The sequence below is a fragment of the Seriola aureovittata genome, chromosome 3, assembly GCF_021018895.1.
Source record: "Seriola aureovittata isolate HTS-2021-v1 ecotype China chromosome 3, ASM2101889v1, whole genome shotgun sequence".
NCBI lineage: Eukaryota > Metazoa > Chordata > Actinopteri > Carangiformes > Carangidae > Seriola > Seriola aureovittata.
The window spans coordinates 7,782,739-7,802,849 of record NC_079366.1 but is presented as its reverse complement, the minus strand read 5'-3'; the positions used below and the strand labels follow the sequence as shown (position 1 = coordinate 7,802,849).

The 20,111-nt window shown below is 39.0% G+C and overlaps 1 protein-coding gene across 2 annotated transcripts; it reads right to left on the bottom strand.

Annotated features, from left to right (window-relative positions):
• Nucleotides 1-37: 37 nt before the first annotated feature.
• Nucleotides 38-18,952, bottom strand: cabp2a (calcium binding protein 2a). 2 transcript variants are annotated; one of them, XM_056367775.1, is made up of 7 exons: nt 18,818-18,952; nt 17,994-18,176; nt 3,047-3,077; nt 1,911-2,045; nt 1,027-1,136; nt 735-882; nt 38-390 (listed from the first exon to the last, which is right to left on the bottom strand). In XM_056367775.1, the coding sequence occupies exons 1-7, from the start codon at nt 18,875-18,877 to the stop codon at nt 365-367; spliced, it is 693 nt and encodes a 230-aa protein (XP_056223750.1). In that variant the 5' UTR covers nt 18,878-18,952; the 3' UTR covers nt 38-364. The 2 variants fall into 2 exon arrangements, with proteins under 2 accessions (XP_056223750.1, XP_056223741.1); XM_056367766.1 differs by lacking the exons at nt 17,994-18,176; nt 18,818-18,952 and adding exons at nt 6,372-6,593; nt 6,887-7,399.
• Between the last annotated feature and the right edge of the window lie 1,159 nt (nt 18,953-20,111).

Sequence of the window (20,111 nt, the reverse complement as noted above, 5' to 3'; positions counted from 1 at the left end):
TATATATATATATATATATATATATATATATATATATATATATATATATATATACATACATAGTATATATTGTGTTGCTGAAGTGATTCTCAGTTCAAATATATTCAAATTTAAATTAACTTTTAAAAAGTCCACAATTTTGGTTAAAGCATCTCCTCTATAATCTCTCATTACATGTTAAACACTTATTACATTCACACAATGCTAACACATTGAGGGGATTGTCTTATATTTGAGAGATGATTAAGGTAACTGAAAAAACACATACACACACCAAGAAGTCTTTGTACATCAAAAAGAATTACAAGAACATTAACAGTGTGCAGTCTGGTCCATGTCGAGTTTAGTGCAGCAGAGTGAAGAGTCAGCGAGACATCATTCGCACAAACTCTGTGGAAAGAAACAATAAAAGAAAGAAATGGTTTGTAGTTATTTAAGTGTATTTTTCTTTCTGCAGTCTCCTCTTTCTTCTTCTTCTTCTGCTTTGCTTAAACATCCACCTATGAGCTGTATTTTCTATCATTTTTGGATGCTGCATGTATCCTCAAGGAACTTCTATCATGCCTCAAAATAATCATTCATTGTATTTGCATTGTTAGGGAATATTTTACTGTACTACCTCCTGAAAGCTATTTCTGGTGCCTGTCTTTGAAGACATTTTCCCTTGTTCCTTTGCGTCATTTCCTCTTCCTCTGTTCTCAGTGTACCTACCTAAAGTATTAATAATAACTCACCTTCAAAGTCCACCTGTCCGTCTCCATTGAGGTCTACATCTCGCAGGATCTCGTCGATCTCTCGGTGGTTGAGCTGCTCCCCCATCAGCTTCTTCATGGCTTCTCTAAGCTCCCCGAGGCTGATCTGTCCATCGCCATCGGAGTCAAACTGGGAAACAAAGTGGATGGGGTAAAAAAAAAAAAAAAAAAAAGCCAAAGAAAAGCATTAAAGCTGAAAGTGGAGGAAAAGGAGGATATTTAGGGGACACCAGAGGCAAAAAAAGGAACTATATAATATTGTAATATTGTAAACCTCTCTGAAGGCGTCCCTCAGCTCCTTGACTCCAATCATATCTGCGGTCTCAGCGAGCATCTTTGGACCCATCAGTTCCACGAAATCCTCAAAGTCCACTCTTCCACCACCTGCAGGGCAAGGAGATAAGTACACAAGCATGCATGACGATCGTTTGTAACACACAGTGCCGATGGGAGTTGTAGTTTGGGCATTGATGCTAGACAGAGCTCTAAGAGTTTTGCATTATGGAAATACAGCCAGCACTCATATCACCAGCACCAGGTAAATACTACCAGGCTGTACATTGCACAACATTGCCTGGTGACATCCACATTCCTGGAAGAAGCTTGGCCTCTTTAATGACTAAGTCTATTCTAATTCTAAATCATTACATAGGTTTCTTTGGCAACAGTTAAATAACTAATACCATATACTGATGAGACCAATGATACCTGATGACATTTTGTTTGTGTTAAAAGTTCAAGTTTTTAAAGTCACAGATTGACTAAAAGCTTATTTAATCCATTGTTTTACTGTCCATATAAATATATTTATTTCACAAAATATGTATTTAAAACCATTTGCTCTCTACTCTAGGTCCTCTGCAGTGCAGAGGTCGATCAGTGAATTACTCTCTTTTCCCTCAGAGACTACCACCAAGGTGCCCTTAAGCAAGATGCAAAGTACTGCTCCCTTTCATAAATTTGAGTGTGTGGTCGAGTGTAACATCACAACTTTAAAGCCTCTAACATAACAATTGCACAGTATTTCACATTTATCTTCGGCAGCAGTTTTATACAGCTGGTGGGGGAGGGGACAACCAGAAATTTTGGGCCCTATGTCAACAACTCAATCTCTCTCTCTCTCTTTGTGCTGATGTAATGTGCTCCTGCAGGACTTACAGATCTGCTGGCTGAGTTCAATCAGTTCCATCTCTGTCGGCATGTATCCCATAGTCCTCATGCACTCCCCAAGGTCCTTACAGCTGATGAACCCGTCCTTGTCTTTGTCGAACTCCTTGAAGGCCTCACGTAGCTCTGCAGGGAGAATAAGAGTGAATGAGTGAGAGAAAGAGAGAGGTACTGCTGTTTTAAGTGTACCACACATTATTATTTATTCTGAAAAAAAAGGTCTGGAGGTTTGGAGATAAAAAGAAGTGAGCTTTATACACCTCATCTTTGCCGTAGACTGTAATGGCTCAAGGCTACATTCTGCAACACATCTGAAACTCTGACAGAACTGTCAGTGGTCAAGTTGCATTGTGGGTATAAAAACCACAATATCTCTGGTGGTTCTGATGCAACAATTTTGATCCTTTGCATTTTAAACTGTCAGTCATGAGTCCAGCCATGTTATAGGAGAGCCACGCTACGTCAGTGGAGCAGGGTATTCTTCTATGTGTCTTTCTTTCAGATCTGCTAATAGACTTTTCACAACCAGGGGAACCAATGATCTATAAAACATTGTTAAACAATAGGCCTATAACCTTCAATAAAACCATTAGTTACAACGTATAAACCCTTTACTGTAGAACAGGTGCCTTATTTGAGAGGTCCCTTGATTTGCTTTAGTCACAGTTCTAAATTGGCAGTGTTTCTCTCTATAAAAGTTTTTAGTTAGTTAGGTAGTTAGTTAGTGATTCTTTATTTTAACAAAGTTAAAATAAAGAAGTTAAAATCACCCAAAAAAAAAAAAAATCACAGTCATTTATTCCATAATGAAATACAAATTTGGTTGCTGTGAATGTGGAGTGTTAAAGTATGAGCCTGTTCCTAAACTGTTAGGAAAAATCTTTTCTGCAGAAAAATAATCCTGCACTTTGATCTTATACAGTTCAAGTAAGAAAGAAAATCTCTCTCGCTTCACATCGCTGACATTCAAGGAGAGGGACAAGTCAGGGGAGTGTACTGTCCGCCATATGCAGTAAAGCACAGTTTTCAGTCAAACACATGGTTTTGAAAGGAAAGGCATTTCAGGAAGAAGACAGGGGAGCAACGATGGAGTGAGGATTTGGATTAAGCTCTTGATATCTCTGTACCTTCCATTTCCTCTGGTCGTAGATCTCTGTCCTGCGGCGGCGCAGAGAGAAGACAGGACATACACACAGAGAAATGGACAGCCTGTCAGACAGGTTACACACACACACACTTAAAATCTCACACTGTGTATTTCACACACACACAGTCACAATGACAAAAAAAAAAAATGCTAGAAACATTTTAGCGCTTCATCTTTTAGTGGGTCCTTCTCTCCTTTTTTTTCTGTGAAGCATTTGTTCCATGTTCATCCGCCTGAGCAGAGATTCTGTTATAGGATTATTTGGTTTTTGATCTGACTGACCCTAATAACCTTTTTAGTAGATCTGCTACACAATCTCATGTCCAATCTCATTCTGCTCTTGCTGATCGAGAAGCTTTGAATGTCTGCCAAGCATATGCTCCAAAACAAGCATTCAATATGTATTATTAAAAAGAAAGCAGACGCACAATGACAAAACACAAAGTCTCCCTTCAGCCTCTTTCTCCCTTTCCAAACACACCAAAATAAGGCGCACGCATCTGTACACACACACACACACACACACACACACACACACACACACACACACACATACAACAAAGCAGATGAAATGGTTTGTATGTTGGTACATTTCTGAAAAAAACAAAGAAAGCTACCACAGCTTAAAATGTCCTGAGTTGTGCCACTGAACTTTACCAGTGGGACAAAAGTGAGTTTATACAGTAACACTTTCAGCCACACCCAAAAAAAACAGTTAATAGTTGATGCTGAATTGGCTTCAGAGTGCGTTGGCACTGACAAAAGGTGATACCAGGATAAGTTTGTTCAGGGCGTGTTCTGCGAGGCTGTGACATCAGCAGCAGGAATAATACAGACCTGGATTAGAGAATGCAGGGGACAGAACAGTGTCAGGGAGATTACAGTGGCAAATTGTATTGCAAATCGCAGAGGCTCATCAGTTTTTCATTTCCCTATCTGATGCTGATTTTTTTTTCATCTGCGTCTGTGCTGCCGTCCGGCCGGCACTTGACTGAACGAACATACACACCTGCACAGGCTGAACATGCAGCAAACAGCAAACACGCACATACCATTTTTGGTGAGACAGTCGACAAGTTTGCTAAAATATTTTACTGTCAGGTTGAGACAAGTTCAACCACAGGGTCCGGGGAGTACAAATTTAACTTGTTGTTCCTACTATTTTCAGCTTTCTGCTTTCATTTCCAAATGTCAAGTACCACTGACCGCTTCAGGAACTGTAATTCTGTCATGTAGCGGAAGACAGATGCCATCAACAACAAAGGGACAAATGCAAACAAATGCAAACTAGTACGTATATGTGCTGTGTTCCTAAAGGAGCATTCACTCCATGGCTTATTTTTTGTTTGCCAAAGGGGTTTAATAACCAGTTAAGGCTCACTCTCAGCCTGTCCATCTCATATACAAAGACCCCCATCACTTTCCTCGATCCATGACTTAAAGTAAGATCAGGAAGTGTGCTGCTGGTTAGAGAGAGTTCTACTCTATAGGCTAAATGCTACCATCAGAATGCAAACATTGCTCTCAATAAATATGCTAACATGCTGGTGTTTGGCAGGTATGTTTACTATGTTCCTCACCTTAGTTTACTGAATTAGCATGCTAACATGTGCTAACAAAAAAAAGATAGGTAAGGTTGATGGGAATGTAGAAGGTGAGAAACCTGAGGGGAACTTTAATGTCTGTACCTACATTTTACAAGCCATGGAAGCACAGTGTCTCTTGCATGCCGCTTACTGTTTGTAGTTTTCCGGCAGGTGTGAGAAACTGGGATCAATAGGAATCAACACAAACTCTGTTACCCACATGCTGTGGTGTAGTATTTGCATGAGGTTGCTTTTCTTAACTCTGTCGTCCTATGACTTGTTACCGCTTTGCACTTCTGATGCTTGTGCAAATGAGTGAGCTTATTATTTGCTTACTTGCAAAGTTACATGAGAAGACTGATACCACTCTTATGTCTGTTCTTTAAGTATGACGCTACCACCATGAGATGGTTAGCTTAGCACAGTCAAGGGGGAACGGGAGAAGGAGCTAGCCTGGATCCGTCCAAAGATAGTAAAATACACCCACAAGTACCTTTAAAGCTCACTAATTAACTCACTATATCTGCTTTGTTTGATCTGTACAAAAAACAAAGTGTAAAAATGAAATGTGGTTTATGGGGGGGTTATTTGCGCAACCATTTAAATGACTTTCTGGATTTTCTGTCTTCTTGTCATTAGGAAAGCAGTGCATTGTCCAGGAATTTACCGTACCCAGCCAGTCCAGCACAATGAGCCCTGTAAAGCCAGGCTAGCTGTTTCCCCTTGTGTCCAGTCTTTGAGCCAAGTTACGCTAACCTGCTCCTGGCTGTAGCTTCATATTTAGAAAGAAAAAAAAAGCATATTTCTCTAGTGCAACTCTTCAAGGCGGTATGCAAAAATAGTGTCAGAACAAAACACTGCCCATAGACCAAGATCAGAAAACCTTTTTCATTGGAATTGCATTTATTCATTTACCAAAGATAATTACAAAATACAGCAAATGAATTTAGAGCCTTTATGATGAATATATCATAAATAAAGAATATTCTCACGTTTATTCACAGTTGTTATATTTTTCCTCTAGACTCAGCTCAAGGTCTTCTAAAACTCAGGAGCCTATAGCTCATTAAAGCACAGTGACTGCACCACCGCCCTAATGGCTCTTTTCAATTAGCGCTGCTGACTGCACTGTCAGGAAATGACTCTGTTATCGATCTGTGACACTTCTACTGTCTCTGCAATAGGCATTAATCTGAAATAAGAGGTGAACATGATATCTCCAGTACGGTTAGAAGGTTGAATTTATGGTCTATAATACTGGACAAATTGTGTGACCAGTTAGTCTGTCACTTTAGTGCAATCTGTTATATTACCACCTATTCTTTTTTTTTATAGCTCAGGATTCCTATAGGACATGCAGTATGTGTAAGTCTTTTTTTTTCTTTCTTTCATTCTTGCTTTCACACCCTGGATCCTCCCAATGTGTTTTAAGTTTTCTTTGTACGAAACAAATTATATTCTGTGGCCATTCTCTTCTTCTACAATTGTTCACTTGGTGATATGGTGGTATATTGATGGGGGTCGGGGATGGTGGGGCTGGTGAAATGTCACTGGTGGAGATGGGAGGGGAACGCTGTGATGTCATACTGAACTGATGAGTGAGACTGTCAGTAAACTATTAAAATGGATGGATGAACAGATTTATGGGAGATTTTGGCTATGATAATTCTGTACAGTGTGTGGACATATATTATGTGTGTGTGTGAATGCCATACATACAAGCTGGCTCTGTGCGAAGCCCTGTCTGAGGAAGATACAAGCAGGCCCCACTATGTTGTGCAGCATGTTGCAGTTCTGAACCAGAGCACACAGGGGCTCCTCAAATTCCTGCTCACTCCCTCCTCCATCCTCGTCCTCTGTGTCCGCCTCACCTGCACCACCCAGTTCGCCCAGCATGGCGGCAGCCAATGGGGCGCTGCTTCGTTCTACGGGGGACACTGCCTTAGAGGAGGGGAACCAGCCGGTGTAAGAAAGAGATAAAGTTACTACTTAAATTCCACTTACTGCAAAGAAAACAGGCAAATCACACCTTAGTTTCTCTCTGTTATGGCAGTAAAATTTTTAAATATACATTTTATTGGAAACAAAATCCATTGTTGTCCAACAGGAAGTTGTAACTTTCATAAACTAGTTTAGATACATCCACAAGGCATCATCCTCAATATCTTAATCAGTTGAAACACAGTGTAACCAATCTATTTTTCGCAGCTAAAAGCAGTTGAATTAATCCTTACCTTCTTCCTTTTACTGTTCTTTTTAGAAGCCTTGTTGATGTTTCCCATCACCCTGCCTCTCTCTCTCTTCCCCTCTCCCTTTCCTCCTCGTTTGTCACCACACTTCTCTTGTCTCTCCCCCTCTCAGTTCAAATGTCATATAAAAGTCCAAAATCCATACTACATCCTGTGCATCCCATGGGCCTTTCACACCCAGTGAGGCGAACGCAAATGATTCCACTGGCACCACTACTACCAAAAGCAACTCCTCTCAGTGCACGTGCTATAATCCAAGATCCTATTGGTCCAGTGAGAGACAAGGTAGGCATATGATGTCGCATTAAATCCTTAACTCCTATAGGTTGGTGGAGGCTGACATGATGAGCTTTGAGATGTGTAGTGTGATATTAGGGAACAGCAACAGGGTGCTGGAGATTGTCAGGGTGGGGTGGGAGAACCGGGTCATATCTGGGCTGAAAACAACCTGCTGCTGCCAGACTGTGGCTCTGATTGCATGACTCGACCATTTCCTCTCTCGCTTTCTATCTCTCTTTGCTTCTATCTCTCTCTTTCTCTGAAACACACACACACACACACACACACACACACACACACACACACACACACACACACACACACACACACACTTTTTCTGTTTATCTGTCACCCCCTCTTGCCTGGGTGATCCCTTGAATTTGGACCAACTTAATCTAATCCATCCCACCCACCTTCCCCTCTCTGCCACTCAAACATTGTGCTGATGGTCTCCAAATGACTAGTCTGGCAGAACTCTAGGTATGTGTGTGTGTGTGAGAGAGAGAGAGAGAGAAAGAAAGAGAGAGACAGAAAGAGAAAGGGGGAGGGGATGGTAGAATTATGGATGGAGAGTTGGCTGCCTGTTTAATCCCTGGCATTTCAGATTAGTGGGAAAGAGTTATGTTGACAGGCCATGGGAGTACGGGCTTTGGAGGAATGGGAGGTGGGAGGAATAGAAGAAGAAGATTTATTATTATTAGTCAGCCCCTATTAATGCACAAAACAAGGGAGAAACAGTGGGATGATAGAAATGGAAAGGAAGCGACATGATACAGTATAACATCAAAGAAAGTAACTGTGTAATTATTGGAAACAGGTTGCAAAGGGATAGAGTAAATGTGAAATTTTTTTTCACATTTCTTTTTATCTGTGTTGATATCAGTTACAGGGCAGGGTTTTAGAAACACTGACATCATAAATCTTTCTGAGTTTAAAAAAGTTTAATCAATCAGTCTGTTTATTTGTACATATTACATGTTTATATCTAATCACATCTCTACATTCTGGTGGAAAATAAAAAATAAATTTTTATTTAATACATTTTAATTAAGCAAATACATTTAGTCTGAATCTCATAACCATCCTAATTAAACATATTTAGCTGACTCCCAAATGAAATGGTCTTAGTATTTAAGAATAATAACAATAATATGTCACCCATGCAACACTCTATAGAGCATGTTAACATCAGCTTGGTTGTAGAAATCACCTCAAATCTCTTTCTTTGTAGTCGAGAGAATTATACTCATCAAGACCCATGCTATTACATTTTCTGGAAGTTTTAAAAAGCACAAGTGTGATATGATGATATAATATTGAAGGAGACAGAGCTCAGCTCCAGCAAGGTGCAACTCCAGCCTAATTTAACTCCCTGATTGTATCAGTTTTATTTATAACGGTTTCCTGCCTCAGTTTAGCCTATGACTTCTTCAAATATAAAACCACTGCTCTCCAGACCAGATCTCAGGGCTGTTGAACTCTGGTTACCCCTCAGGTAATGCTTTCCACTTTTATACACATCATGAAGAGAATGAATGACAGATCATTTTAAAACTTGTCTCATTCCACTTCCAAAAATCTATATAGTGTCATGTAGCTCATTGTCTCTGATGCTGTATGTACTTTTATTTGTTTTATTTTTCACTTACACATAGAAATACACCACCTGAAGAGGCAAAACAAACTTTTCTTCCATGCTTTGATTCACAGGCCTATGGACTTCGTACTTTGCTCTAGTATGCATACTGTGTGTGTGTATATATATGCATGTGTATAGGGTTAGGGTATATATATATGTATATATATATATATATATATATATATGTGTGTGTGTGTGTGTGTATGTAAATATACATACATACATACATATACATTTACATGTACAATATGTGCGTATATCTGTATTTATATATATGTATATATATGTATTTATAAATAGACAAACCTCTATATAAAAGCTACAAAAAAGCCACCAGGTGGCACTTGTGCAGGAATAAAGCTTTACCCATCACAGTATCACAGCGTAGTGCATATCTCAAGTAGAGTGAAGCAACGCTCAGATTATTGCAATAGCTGTAATACACATGCCCAAGCACCAGGTGTCATCCTAATGCTTCACTATCAAAGACACCAGCCCATCCTTTTAATTTTAAGATCCATTTGAAATGTTTGTGCGTCACACGAAGCAGAAACAGAGAGGTTAAATACAGCACATGTAACAGTGAGTACAGAGATGAGATGTTAAGTGGGAAAACCTGATTTCAACAACCCATGGCCCAATCACAGATTCCCTACCCGCTCCACAGACATGACTCACCAACTGACCCGCAGTGTAACCCCGCTATGGATGAAAAAATTAAAGTTCCATGGAGAATCTATTAAGTAGAGAGGATAGAGAGTGATGAGATGACTTGGGACAAAGGATTTGTATCCACAGTGTCTCAGTTATGTAATAGCATGTGCCTTAGCCCACTGATCCAGCTGGACACCCACCAGATTAGCAAATGGAAGCCTCAGTCCTGTAATGGGCTTTTTCCCTCCATTGCTTTCTATCATATATTTCACAAACATGTACACTGGAGCAATGGTGTCAGTTGGTATTAAGTGGAGACATCTTGCACAAATGTAAAGAGCCACACATAAAAACGTAGACACCTTCACTTGCATAAAACCACATGCACACAGAAAGAGGAAGCATGTCTTTGTCTGGTTCAGTGATATAAAAGGGAAAATAAACAAGCTCTGACACCCCGCCTCAATCAACAGCCTGGTGTGAACACAAAGCTTTTCAGCTATAAAACCTAAAACAGAGCGTTTGGGTGAGAATTCATGCTCCATCCCTCGACAACAACAAGCACACCAGATGCCTGAAAGACAAGGATAGAAGACAGGCCAACCGAAAATCCAGTACCGGGGCAGTAAACAACATGATGGACACATTCCAAAACTCAAGATTTTTGCATTCCATGCTACAGTAACAGCTTTGGGTGGGTCACATCAAACATCTTGGCTGAGATGGGCTTTGCCCATGTGTATTTGCATGTTTCCGTATGCACACTGACATACAAACACAAATTTATCACAGAGGCTGTAAATCAGTTCATACGAGGAAAATAGGGGGGTCTATATATGAAACTCTGCCGAATTCCACTTCAACAAACCAAAATCAAAAAAATGACAGCAGTTTTGCAGTTATCATTTTGTGGTAATACACCAGTTACAGCCACATAGTGTCAATGTCCATACCATACCATAATACCATAATCCCCGTGCATTAATAAAACTCTTAATGTGCAGTATATGGAGCCTATTTGACGTCACACAGACATATCCCTCTGTTCAGTCTTTCTTTGTATCATCCGTACACATTGAACAAAGCCTTCTGACCTTGGATGTGAGCTGATCTCTCTGGCAACAGAATTTATACAGCATATCCGTTAAGACATCTGTTAGATCAGTTGTAGGCAGGTGGATCAAGTTCAGGTGAATCAAGCTGAACCCAGCTGAGTTGAAATGAGTTGTGACACTAACATGGCCCACCGCTCACAGATTTAGGCTGAAATCACCTCCTAGGTCCACATGTTTGTGAGAAAGCACCTTCAACAGGTCACATGATGAGTGAAAAAACATAAACACCTCCTCATCTCTGAATGTCAGATCTTTCTACAAGAGCAGAAACACTTATTTGTTCTAAATGTAATCAAAACTTTACATTTAAATACAGAACGGTAGGAAAAATGGTAATAATGATGAATCCAGGTCTTGAGTCCTGTATGTAAGATCCTAAAGAGATCCCAATGATAAATACATCTTTTCTTAAAGCTGCACTTGCATTTATCATTAAACCAACAATGAAAAAAAAAGTGATTTTATGTAGCGTCTTTCAGCCAGTTGTTCTTGTTCTTCGCCCCTACAACCTAAAAAAATGATGATTTGTCAGTGTTTTGTTCCCAGCTTATTTCGACTGTCACCAAATTACCAAAAATAAATTACTGCAAGTTTATAGCTGCACAAATCCATATCTACTTTAACAAATGGTGTAGATTCATGCTAAAGGTGTTGTTCATGGTGACAAACTCACAGAATAATCACTGGATGGACTGGTTTTCCAGATTAAACTCATATGCAGGCTGTGTGACAATCTTAATCTCTTCATGTGACATGCAAGCGCCTGAGCCTTGAAGAATATCAATGATGGCTGATTTATAATATGTTCATGAATCTATTACATTTGTGCTGATTATTTTACATGTGCAAGTCTATTCAAGGTTTCCCACAGCCTTTGATTGCAACACTTTTCTTGGACGGCAGAATGATTTATACTGTTTTCTTTATGTACCCTTTTGGCACCAATGAATCACACGGAGAACAATTAATATTAACAACCAAAACTGTAAATAATTACAGTTGTCCACACAATTGTCCTTGTCTCTCTTTGACTCTGTTGGGAACATCAGGTAAGATACTGTAATACAACTGATCAGACAGTTCATGTGTTATGTGTCAAACCAGCCTGTCCAGACTCATCAAAGAGCAAGCAACCAACCTACTCACTTGTTCCTAGAATACAAAGATTTTAGATAATCTCACAAGGCAGGAACAAGGCTCCTAGTGCAAATGCAAGCAGCAGTTTAAAGACTCACTATAGTCATATCACAGAGCAACAGATTTCCTTTTCTGTCTTAAGGTTTTTTGTCACTGTTACAAATACAGTTTAACTGAGATAACATTTCTGCAGGACCGGAGAATGTCCCACTCCTCTCTCTGTTACTATCAGCTTCTTCACTGTCAATTGTCAAATAAAGGAAAAAATGCCCAAAAAATAATCTTAGAAAAAAAAATCTAAGGCAACATTCAGACTGACTTTGGCCCTACAAGAAACAAAACAGTCATCATTCATTGTAATTTAGCCAGTCAGGCAGCAGGAGTGCAAACACAGATAAACCAGGTTCAACTTTTGACATTTTCTGACAGAGGTGCTGAATGATGGAGATGAAGATGGAACAGGTGACACCATGGTAATGTTAACACACATGTTAAGATATTTAGTTAACACTGACAGTATCCATCCAGTATCATCCAACAAGTCAAGTTTGCAATTAAAACTTACTAGGAACTAACTTGTTTCTGTGAACAAACTGACTCATGGGCCATGTTTGGATGCGACAGTAAGAACTAAAGCAGAGTAATTAAACACATATAAAGCGTGGATTAGCACGCAGATCACTGTGCGGCATAAGTAGTTAACTTGAAAGCTGGTAAATCTCTCTGTCACTGACTCATTCGTTTACAGTTTGATGTTCTCTATCTGACAAAAACGTATGTGTGTCACAGTTTGGATTTGACTAAAAAGCAATCTGTGCGCCATCCTTTTTTCTGTAGGATGAATGTTGTGCATCGAACTGATTTGAGTTGTGTCCTTTCACTTGTTCAAGCTCTAATCCCCCTGTACGTCGCAATCATTCTCTTTATTTCTTGATGACATCCAGCCCATCCAGCCCTCCCTTCCTTCAGTTCCTCATCAGTCACTTCATCTGTTGCTTAGTATATAGATGATTCAACTGGAGGAGAAAAAAGACAACAGAGGAGAAAAAAACACAGCAGGGCCTCCTTTTCTTTTCTGTGGACATTCAGTGATGAGTGTCTCGTGATTGTGAACAAATTTTGAGTTTTGAAAAACGTGTGATGAGAAATGTGTGTGTGTGAGTGTGAGTGTGTGTGTGTGTGTGTGTATGTATATAACCAGACATTGCTGCAGATTCTGTTTGCATATATTTCTGTGATCAATGCCATTGTAACAGCTGTGGAAAACAATAGCAGTCAAGTATCCAAATGTGGAAAGAGAGATAACCGGGTTATTTTGACAACCCGGCGCCAGCTGTTTTGGGGCACGATGGTCCAGAAGATGTCTAAAGGTTGTGTGAGTTTGATGCTTAAGAAAAGTGTCCCCCTTCGTACCGTGATAGTATTAGAATATCTAAGGAATGTAATATAGCTGACATTAGTCTGCTAAAACCTCAATGTTAGCAAGTAATTAGCTTAGTATTAGTCTTCTACAATAACAAAAATAATGGTAATGTTACAGGGTCAGATTTTTATTCTCCTAAAATAAGCACTGGTTAAAAACAACATTAAGCACAACCACATGTCCATACCAAAGTTAAAGATGCTTTGCAGCAGGAGGAAATTGGCTTTGGATGTCCTGCCCACATCATTCATAACACGGCATGAGCAGATATGGTTCCCCTTGATGGTGAGTACCTGCTCACAAAGATATTTGCATAGAAAGACTAAAGAGCTTTTGTGAGTTTGTTGGCAAGGAATACCATAACATAAGGATACAGCAATGTAATGTTCATCTGCTTTCCATATTCCCTGTTCTAAAAAGAGAGTGAAAGACAATATGTGTGTGCCACAAAATGACCTGTTGTCCTGCGAACAATGTTCGAAGATCTGCTGAATGAACTTTGGCTGAGCTTTGCTAAGGGAATGGATCTAGAGGGAAATGGAGCAGTATATAAAGCGAGTTTCCTCAAAACATCCCAATCATTCTAAACTAGACCTGTGGACTGCTTGCAATTTTGCTCATGTTCTCTTCTGCTCTTATTCTACCAGGACCACTAAATAGCTGATCAGATTGGACACTTCTGTCTTATCTGTACTGTTTATGTAATATTATTCTTTTCTATGTGTATCACAGTGTGCCCGGTAGTCTTGTCTGTCATAGTGTTTCTGTTAGTATGTCTGATAGTTTTGTCTCTCTGTTACAGTGTGTCTGTTAGTGTCAGTATAGATAATAAAATAAACTGTATTGAACCATCATAGTTTGCCCATTTTCTTTGAGTTTTCCATAGTTTACCATAGCGCCACTCACCTTGGCATATGATTACTTAGTACCCACTTTCATAATAAAAAAACAAAAACAGAAAAAAACTTCATTTATATGGCACTTTCAAAAACAACAGTTTCAAAGTACTTCACAATAAGTAATAAAAATGCATAAAAACCCCCAAAAAACAATATAACCAAACAAAACCAAATGACAGATAAAACCAACAGAAATAACCAACAATCTTTTTAAAAAAAATACCAGCCTATGCAAGCGGGTCTCTAAATGTTTTTTTTTTTTTTAAGTGGTACATTTGGAGCTAAAATGGCAAACCAGGTGCCCCTTTGTTTTGAGTCTCGACAGTGGGAAATGTAATGGCCAGATGATCTGAGTTATCCTAGTGAGGAGTACAGTGTTATGAGTTCAGAAATATAAAAGGTTGCCATGCCATGGTGGGCTTTGAATGTGAAGAGGAGTATCTTAAACTGAATTCTGAAACATACAGGAAGCCACCCCAGAATAGGGGTGATATGATCTCTTTGTTGAGTGTTTGCCAAAAGCCTGGTGTTCTGAACCTATTGCAGTTGAGAAATTGGAGACTCACAAAATGGGTAGAGCAAGAAGAGATAAAGGCAATTTCCTTAGGAACTGCTCCAGTGATTTTAGCAATAGTCTATATCTGAGTTGGAAAAAACAAGACTGAGCCAATTTCTTAATGTGAAATGTGATTAATGTGATGATTCACAGATGGTTTTATATTCCTTGCTGTTCCCAAATGTTCTTTGAGACTTGGTCTGGGTCAATGACAAATATTTCTGTTTGGTCTGAATTTAGCTGCAAAACTTAATGATATCCAGTCTTTGATAGCAGTAAATCAATTGTGAAGAATATCCAGATTTTGAACATTGTCAGATTTAAATGATACATAAAGCTGGGTTTCATCTGCAAAAAAAAAGTAGGAGACCATTTTAAACTGGCGAATAATATGACCAAAGGGAAGCTAGCATACGCAAGATGAAAACAAAATGGGACCAAGGTTGGAGCCTTGTGGAACCCCACACAACATCACGGGCTGATGATGAAACAAAATCATCAATGGTTACCCTGAAAGATCTCTATGCCAACTCAGTGCTTTAGTCTATCCAGCAAGATGTTATGATCAATGGTATCAAAGGCGGCAGACGTCTAACAATACTAAAATGGAGTGATGGCCAGAATCTGCATTCATAAGAATATCACTGGCGACTTTCAGCAGGGCAGTCTCAGTGATATGCAGCTTGCGAAAACCAGATTGATATGGGTTAAGAATGTTATTAGCTTCCACTATTTCTAGTATTTGTTTAGCAACAACCTTTCCAATGTCTCAGAGAATCATTTACAATAGAGAGAACTTGAGTTAAGTTACAAGAGTTATTCTTCTTTGTAATTATGAGGTTTGTACAATATTTGGATTTCTCTGTTTTGATAAATTAATTATAAGCAGACAATAACTGTAATTTTGTCTTCCACCTATGTTCTGCTATTCTACATTGTCTTTTTAGTTGGTGAGTATCCTCATTTACCCAAGGTGAGGTGGTGGATTTCAATGGCGCCTTGACCTAGCCTTAATCGGAGCAATACAATCTAAAACAGATCAACATAAATATTTAACTGATCAACATGAAAAAATATAAATATTTTTTGTTTAGCAGTTTAGTGACATTTTCAGTCAAAAATAAATCAAAAATAAATTTTCTAATGTAAAATCCTGACCAAAGAGTGCTAGAGGAGTTTCCTTCAGGCTGCTGTATGCCAAGCTGGACTACAGATCACAGTCCATCTGAATACACACATTCAGGCATTTTATTCAACTGCACGCTTAGACACCTGTACACATATCCTCTACTTTTAATACTGACTTTGCATCCTAATTTATATTATAGAAAATAGCTTCTTATACTGGTTATCCCATCTGTTTCTTGCTCTGATTTGCATTTTGAGCACACTCAATATGTTCCTACCGACAAATAATCTTACATGTCCTATGGAAGGCCATAGGTCAGGATCTGAATTCAGTCTGAAAGCCCTGATGAGAAACCTCTAATGATTTACTTAGAGAATGATTACTTTGTCCTTGTGTCTGACTCTCATTTAGAATTAACTTCCCCTACTCTTTCACTTTATGACTCGTACACAGTCTTTCTCTGTTTTGTTTAGATTGAGTGCAGTTTTCCTCTGGCCTGTGGTTTGACTCTTTCAGGTGATTGCTTATTTCTAATACTGAGACCTCTCTAATCTAAATTATAATTATGTGTTCATCTCCTTGCTCTTCACATGATCTTGACATGAAATGAAAAAATAATCCTTCCTGATATTTTCTGCTCTACATGATCACACACGGGGTCAGAGGAGTATTGTCAGGACACTATGGTTACCTGCTCTCTTCATTACTGCTTTCTCAGAATATTTTTTAAATACAATTTGTAGCTTATTGTGCTAAATCTTAGATGTTGATGCATTGAGGGTGTCGCATTCTTACATTCTCATATTTGTCGGTCTCATAGATGCTGTAGTTTCTCATTTTCTAATAAGAAAAAAGCTTAATAAATGAAAATCCTAAATCATTTAAGGTCTCATATTTTACACTTGAAATATTTATTTGAATTGTCCATAAAAAGACATATTTTTAGTTTTAAGCACCAAAAACCATCTCAATTTAATTTTACATATTCTCTCTCATGCTTCTTTCTGAAGCTATATCAAGAACACGGTGTTTTGTGTCGGTCTTAAGCCTCTCTCCTGATTGGTTGACTGTTTTCTGAGTGACATATAATGAGGCAAACCACAGGTAATTTAATTTAGCCTACTACTGTAGCTTGGTATAATTCACTGGTAAATGCAAATGACAATGGTCAGTCAGCGCTGAAATGAGCCAAACAGACAATCAAATTCAGACTACAATAAAATTTAGCCACTGGTTTGTAATATTACTACTCTTGAGAAGGCTGAGCAGTGATATGTTGGCTTCCTGATATCCAGCGAATTACAGCTCGATGTTATATTGTTAATGAAGTTAAGATAACAACAACAACAACAACAACAAAAGGTCTGATCATGGTTCTGGGTGGGCTATACTGGATGGCAGGATGGTGACTGTAGTTGTGACATCACAAATTTACAGAAGTCCTGACAGCTTGTTTACAGCAGCAACAGTTTTTGAATATGGGCTGTATGCATTTTTCCATGGATTGAGGGTTTTAATCCTTTACTTAGTATTTGTATAGCACCTAGACCTGATTTATAATCAAGAAAGTCTTTCTACAGTATGGGACCTTTAAATAGCACACTTGATTTATGTAATGCATAAAGTGCGTGCATAAAGTGAGCTTAACAACCGGATAAAAATAAAAATTAAAGGTGTCCTGTAAAGTTTTCTTCTAAATAGTCTCTTTTTCTCTGCAATAGGCTTTCGGCCTGCAAACACAAAGCACAAGATTTTAACACAGGATACCAATGTTCATTTCCTGTTAGAAACTGATAATCATCATTATATCTTTTAATCTTCCTTCTGGAGAAGCAGGAAACATGAGTCACACTGAATGCATGCTTGTACATCTTTTGTGAGCAAATAGAAAACAAAACTCATCAAAACATCCACACAGAGAACCTTTAAACCAAGCAAGAGTTTGATATCTTGCCATGGTCTGTTCACAGGTCTCATTTCCTCAGATGTGCTCATAGCTGTTTATATTCAGTTCAGCAGTGAAACGCTCTCAAACTCAGGATGGTCATTCACTCATTCATTAATTTACTGACAAGCATTTTGTCTAGTTGAGATTGTTAGATGTATATTTGTCAGACAGTATCCAAATAGTTAATGCCATTTTCAGCATAATGTACAGTATGTGTGTCAGCCAAGCACACACTAACAATGCCACATAGACACAGACAATTCATTTCTAGAAGCACACTTCCACTCCCAAAGAAAGCAATTCAGTATCCTACCTGCCCAAAGACGGAGTCGACGATGGGCCGCAGCTTCCTCCTGTCTCCTTCTTGCAGCCACAGATCATCGGGGTCGCCCACAGGGGAACACAGACTCAGGGTCTTGGCCTTTGGCTTTGGAGGCCTCTTCATACTTGCTGAACTCCATCGCCTCAATGACTCGATCTTCTTCTTGATGGAACCCTGGAGAATTCAGGATGAACATACGGCAGAGGTGAAGAAAAGGTGTCACACATAAAACAATGGATGGGCAGAAAAAGAAAAAAACAGCAATAGAAAGAGCAACTGAGTAAAAGATGACTTCATGCAGCAGATTTTTTGAATGAAAAATAAATGAATGAATTGAAATGAATTAACTGAAATGTATTGAACTCATTGCATGCATCAAGGTTGCATGCCTCACAATTCCTTGAAAGAAAGGCATTAGAAAAAAAGGTTGAGGGTAAAGAAGCTGCTGCAGCAAAGGTAAGACTAAAATCACAGACACTCACACAGCTACTGTCAAATATCATTAATACACCTAACATTTAGCATTTAATATAACTTTTATAATGTACCAGCTCAGAGAAGTCCCTACGTGGTAGAAACTGAAAAAGATGACAGCCTCAGAAAAACATTGTAACTGATGGAAACCTTGACTGACTACTTTCTGGCAGACATAGTATTCCTGTAAATTGTAATGTTTAAATAAATGGAAATTAAACAATAAATGAGTGTGAAAGTATGTCCACGCCAGCCAGGCCTGAGATGAACCGTGTTACTGCAGAATATCATGTTGAGTTTGTAGGTTGAACAGTGGCAGGGTTTAAAGTACATCCACTGACCTTCTTCATTAACTTCCCCTCCGGCACCTCCACAGACGATACGCCTTTCACATCAGTCATCTTCCCAGCCCAACTTGCATGAACGTGCTCTGTCTCTGTCTCTCTCTCCTGTCACGCTCCTGTCCACTCCCCCTCTTTATCTGTCTCTAGAGCATCTGACACTGGTTGATAATCTGAGGCATATCTCCTACTGTTGTCCCTCCTCCTTCTGTCATCCGACTCTCTCTACCTCTTTCATCCCTCCTGCCTACAGCCATCATTCACTTTTTCATCCGTCGGGTTGTAACCATCTCCTCTCGGTTTCTCTTCATGTAGATATAGCTGTCGCACAGATGCTAATTCATGCATGCATGTTTAACCTCTTGTTTTTAACTATTGTATTTATTAATGTGTCATTTAATGTGTTTTTCCAGGGTTTCACGTGGAAAAACATTTTTAATTGATGAATAATAAAGTCAAGTACAAAAACATCTTAATATTTTGTCAGTGTGTCAGTTTTTTTTGAGTCTGAAACTATTATCTGCCCATGTATGTGACATCTCCAGTAATCCTGTATTTATTTCCTCTCTCTCTCTCTCTCTCTCTCTCTCTCTCTCTCTCTGATCTCATTCTGATGCTGATGTAGGCTTGTCCTCAATCCTCTGCACTTCATAGTGCTTCCCATTGTTTATTACATTCACCATATGGCTGTGTGCAGTGAATGTACAAACACACACATAACATACTTCCAACATGTACAGTATTACGGCCAGTGGTGTATGATACTCCTGCTCGGGGCAAAGGACACCCTCCTGAGATGTTTTTCCTAGATGAGATTTTGAATAGATTTACATTAGTCTAAATAAAATAGGTGGGGCAGGAACTGTTAACAAGAAAAGAATAAAATAAGAGGATAAAGTGAGGAGAGATAAGTGGAGAAAAAACAAGACCCAAAGAAATGTTTGAAGAATGCAGATAGGGAGTGTCTGTGGGAGATGAACAGTAACATTTTACAATCTCTCTATCACTTAGTATGGGACCAAATAACTTTCTGCAATATGAGTATAAATTACAGGCCAAGAGTGGGTGGCCAGTAATTCTTTGCAGAGAAGGAGTTGTTGAGTGGCAAAACAATATGGGGAAGAAATTCTCAGGAACATGACAGAGTGAAGCAGCAGTGGGGGTTTTGCAAAACATTTCTGGAGCCAAGGACTTCTCCACCCTTCCAACCTTACAGCTAAACATTGTTTCACATTGTTTATTCGGGGAAGATTGATTGTGCATGCAGTGTCCTGCATGGGAGAGCTGGGAGATG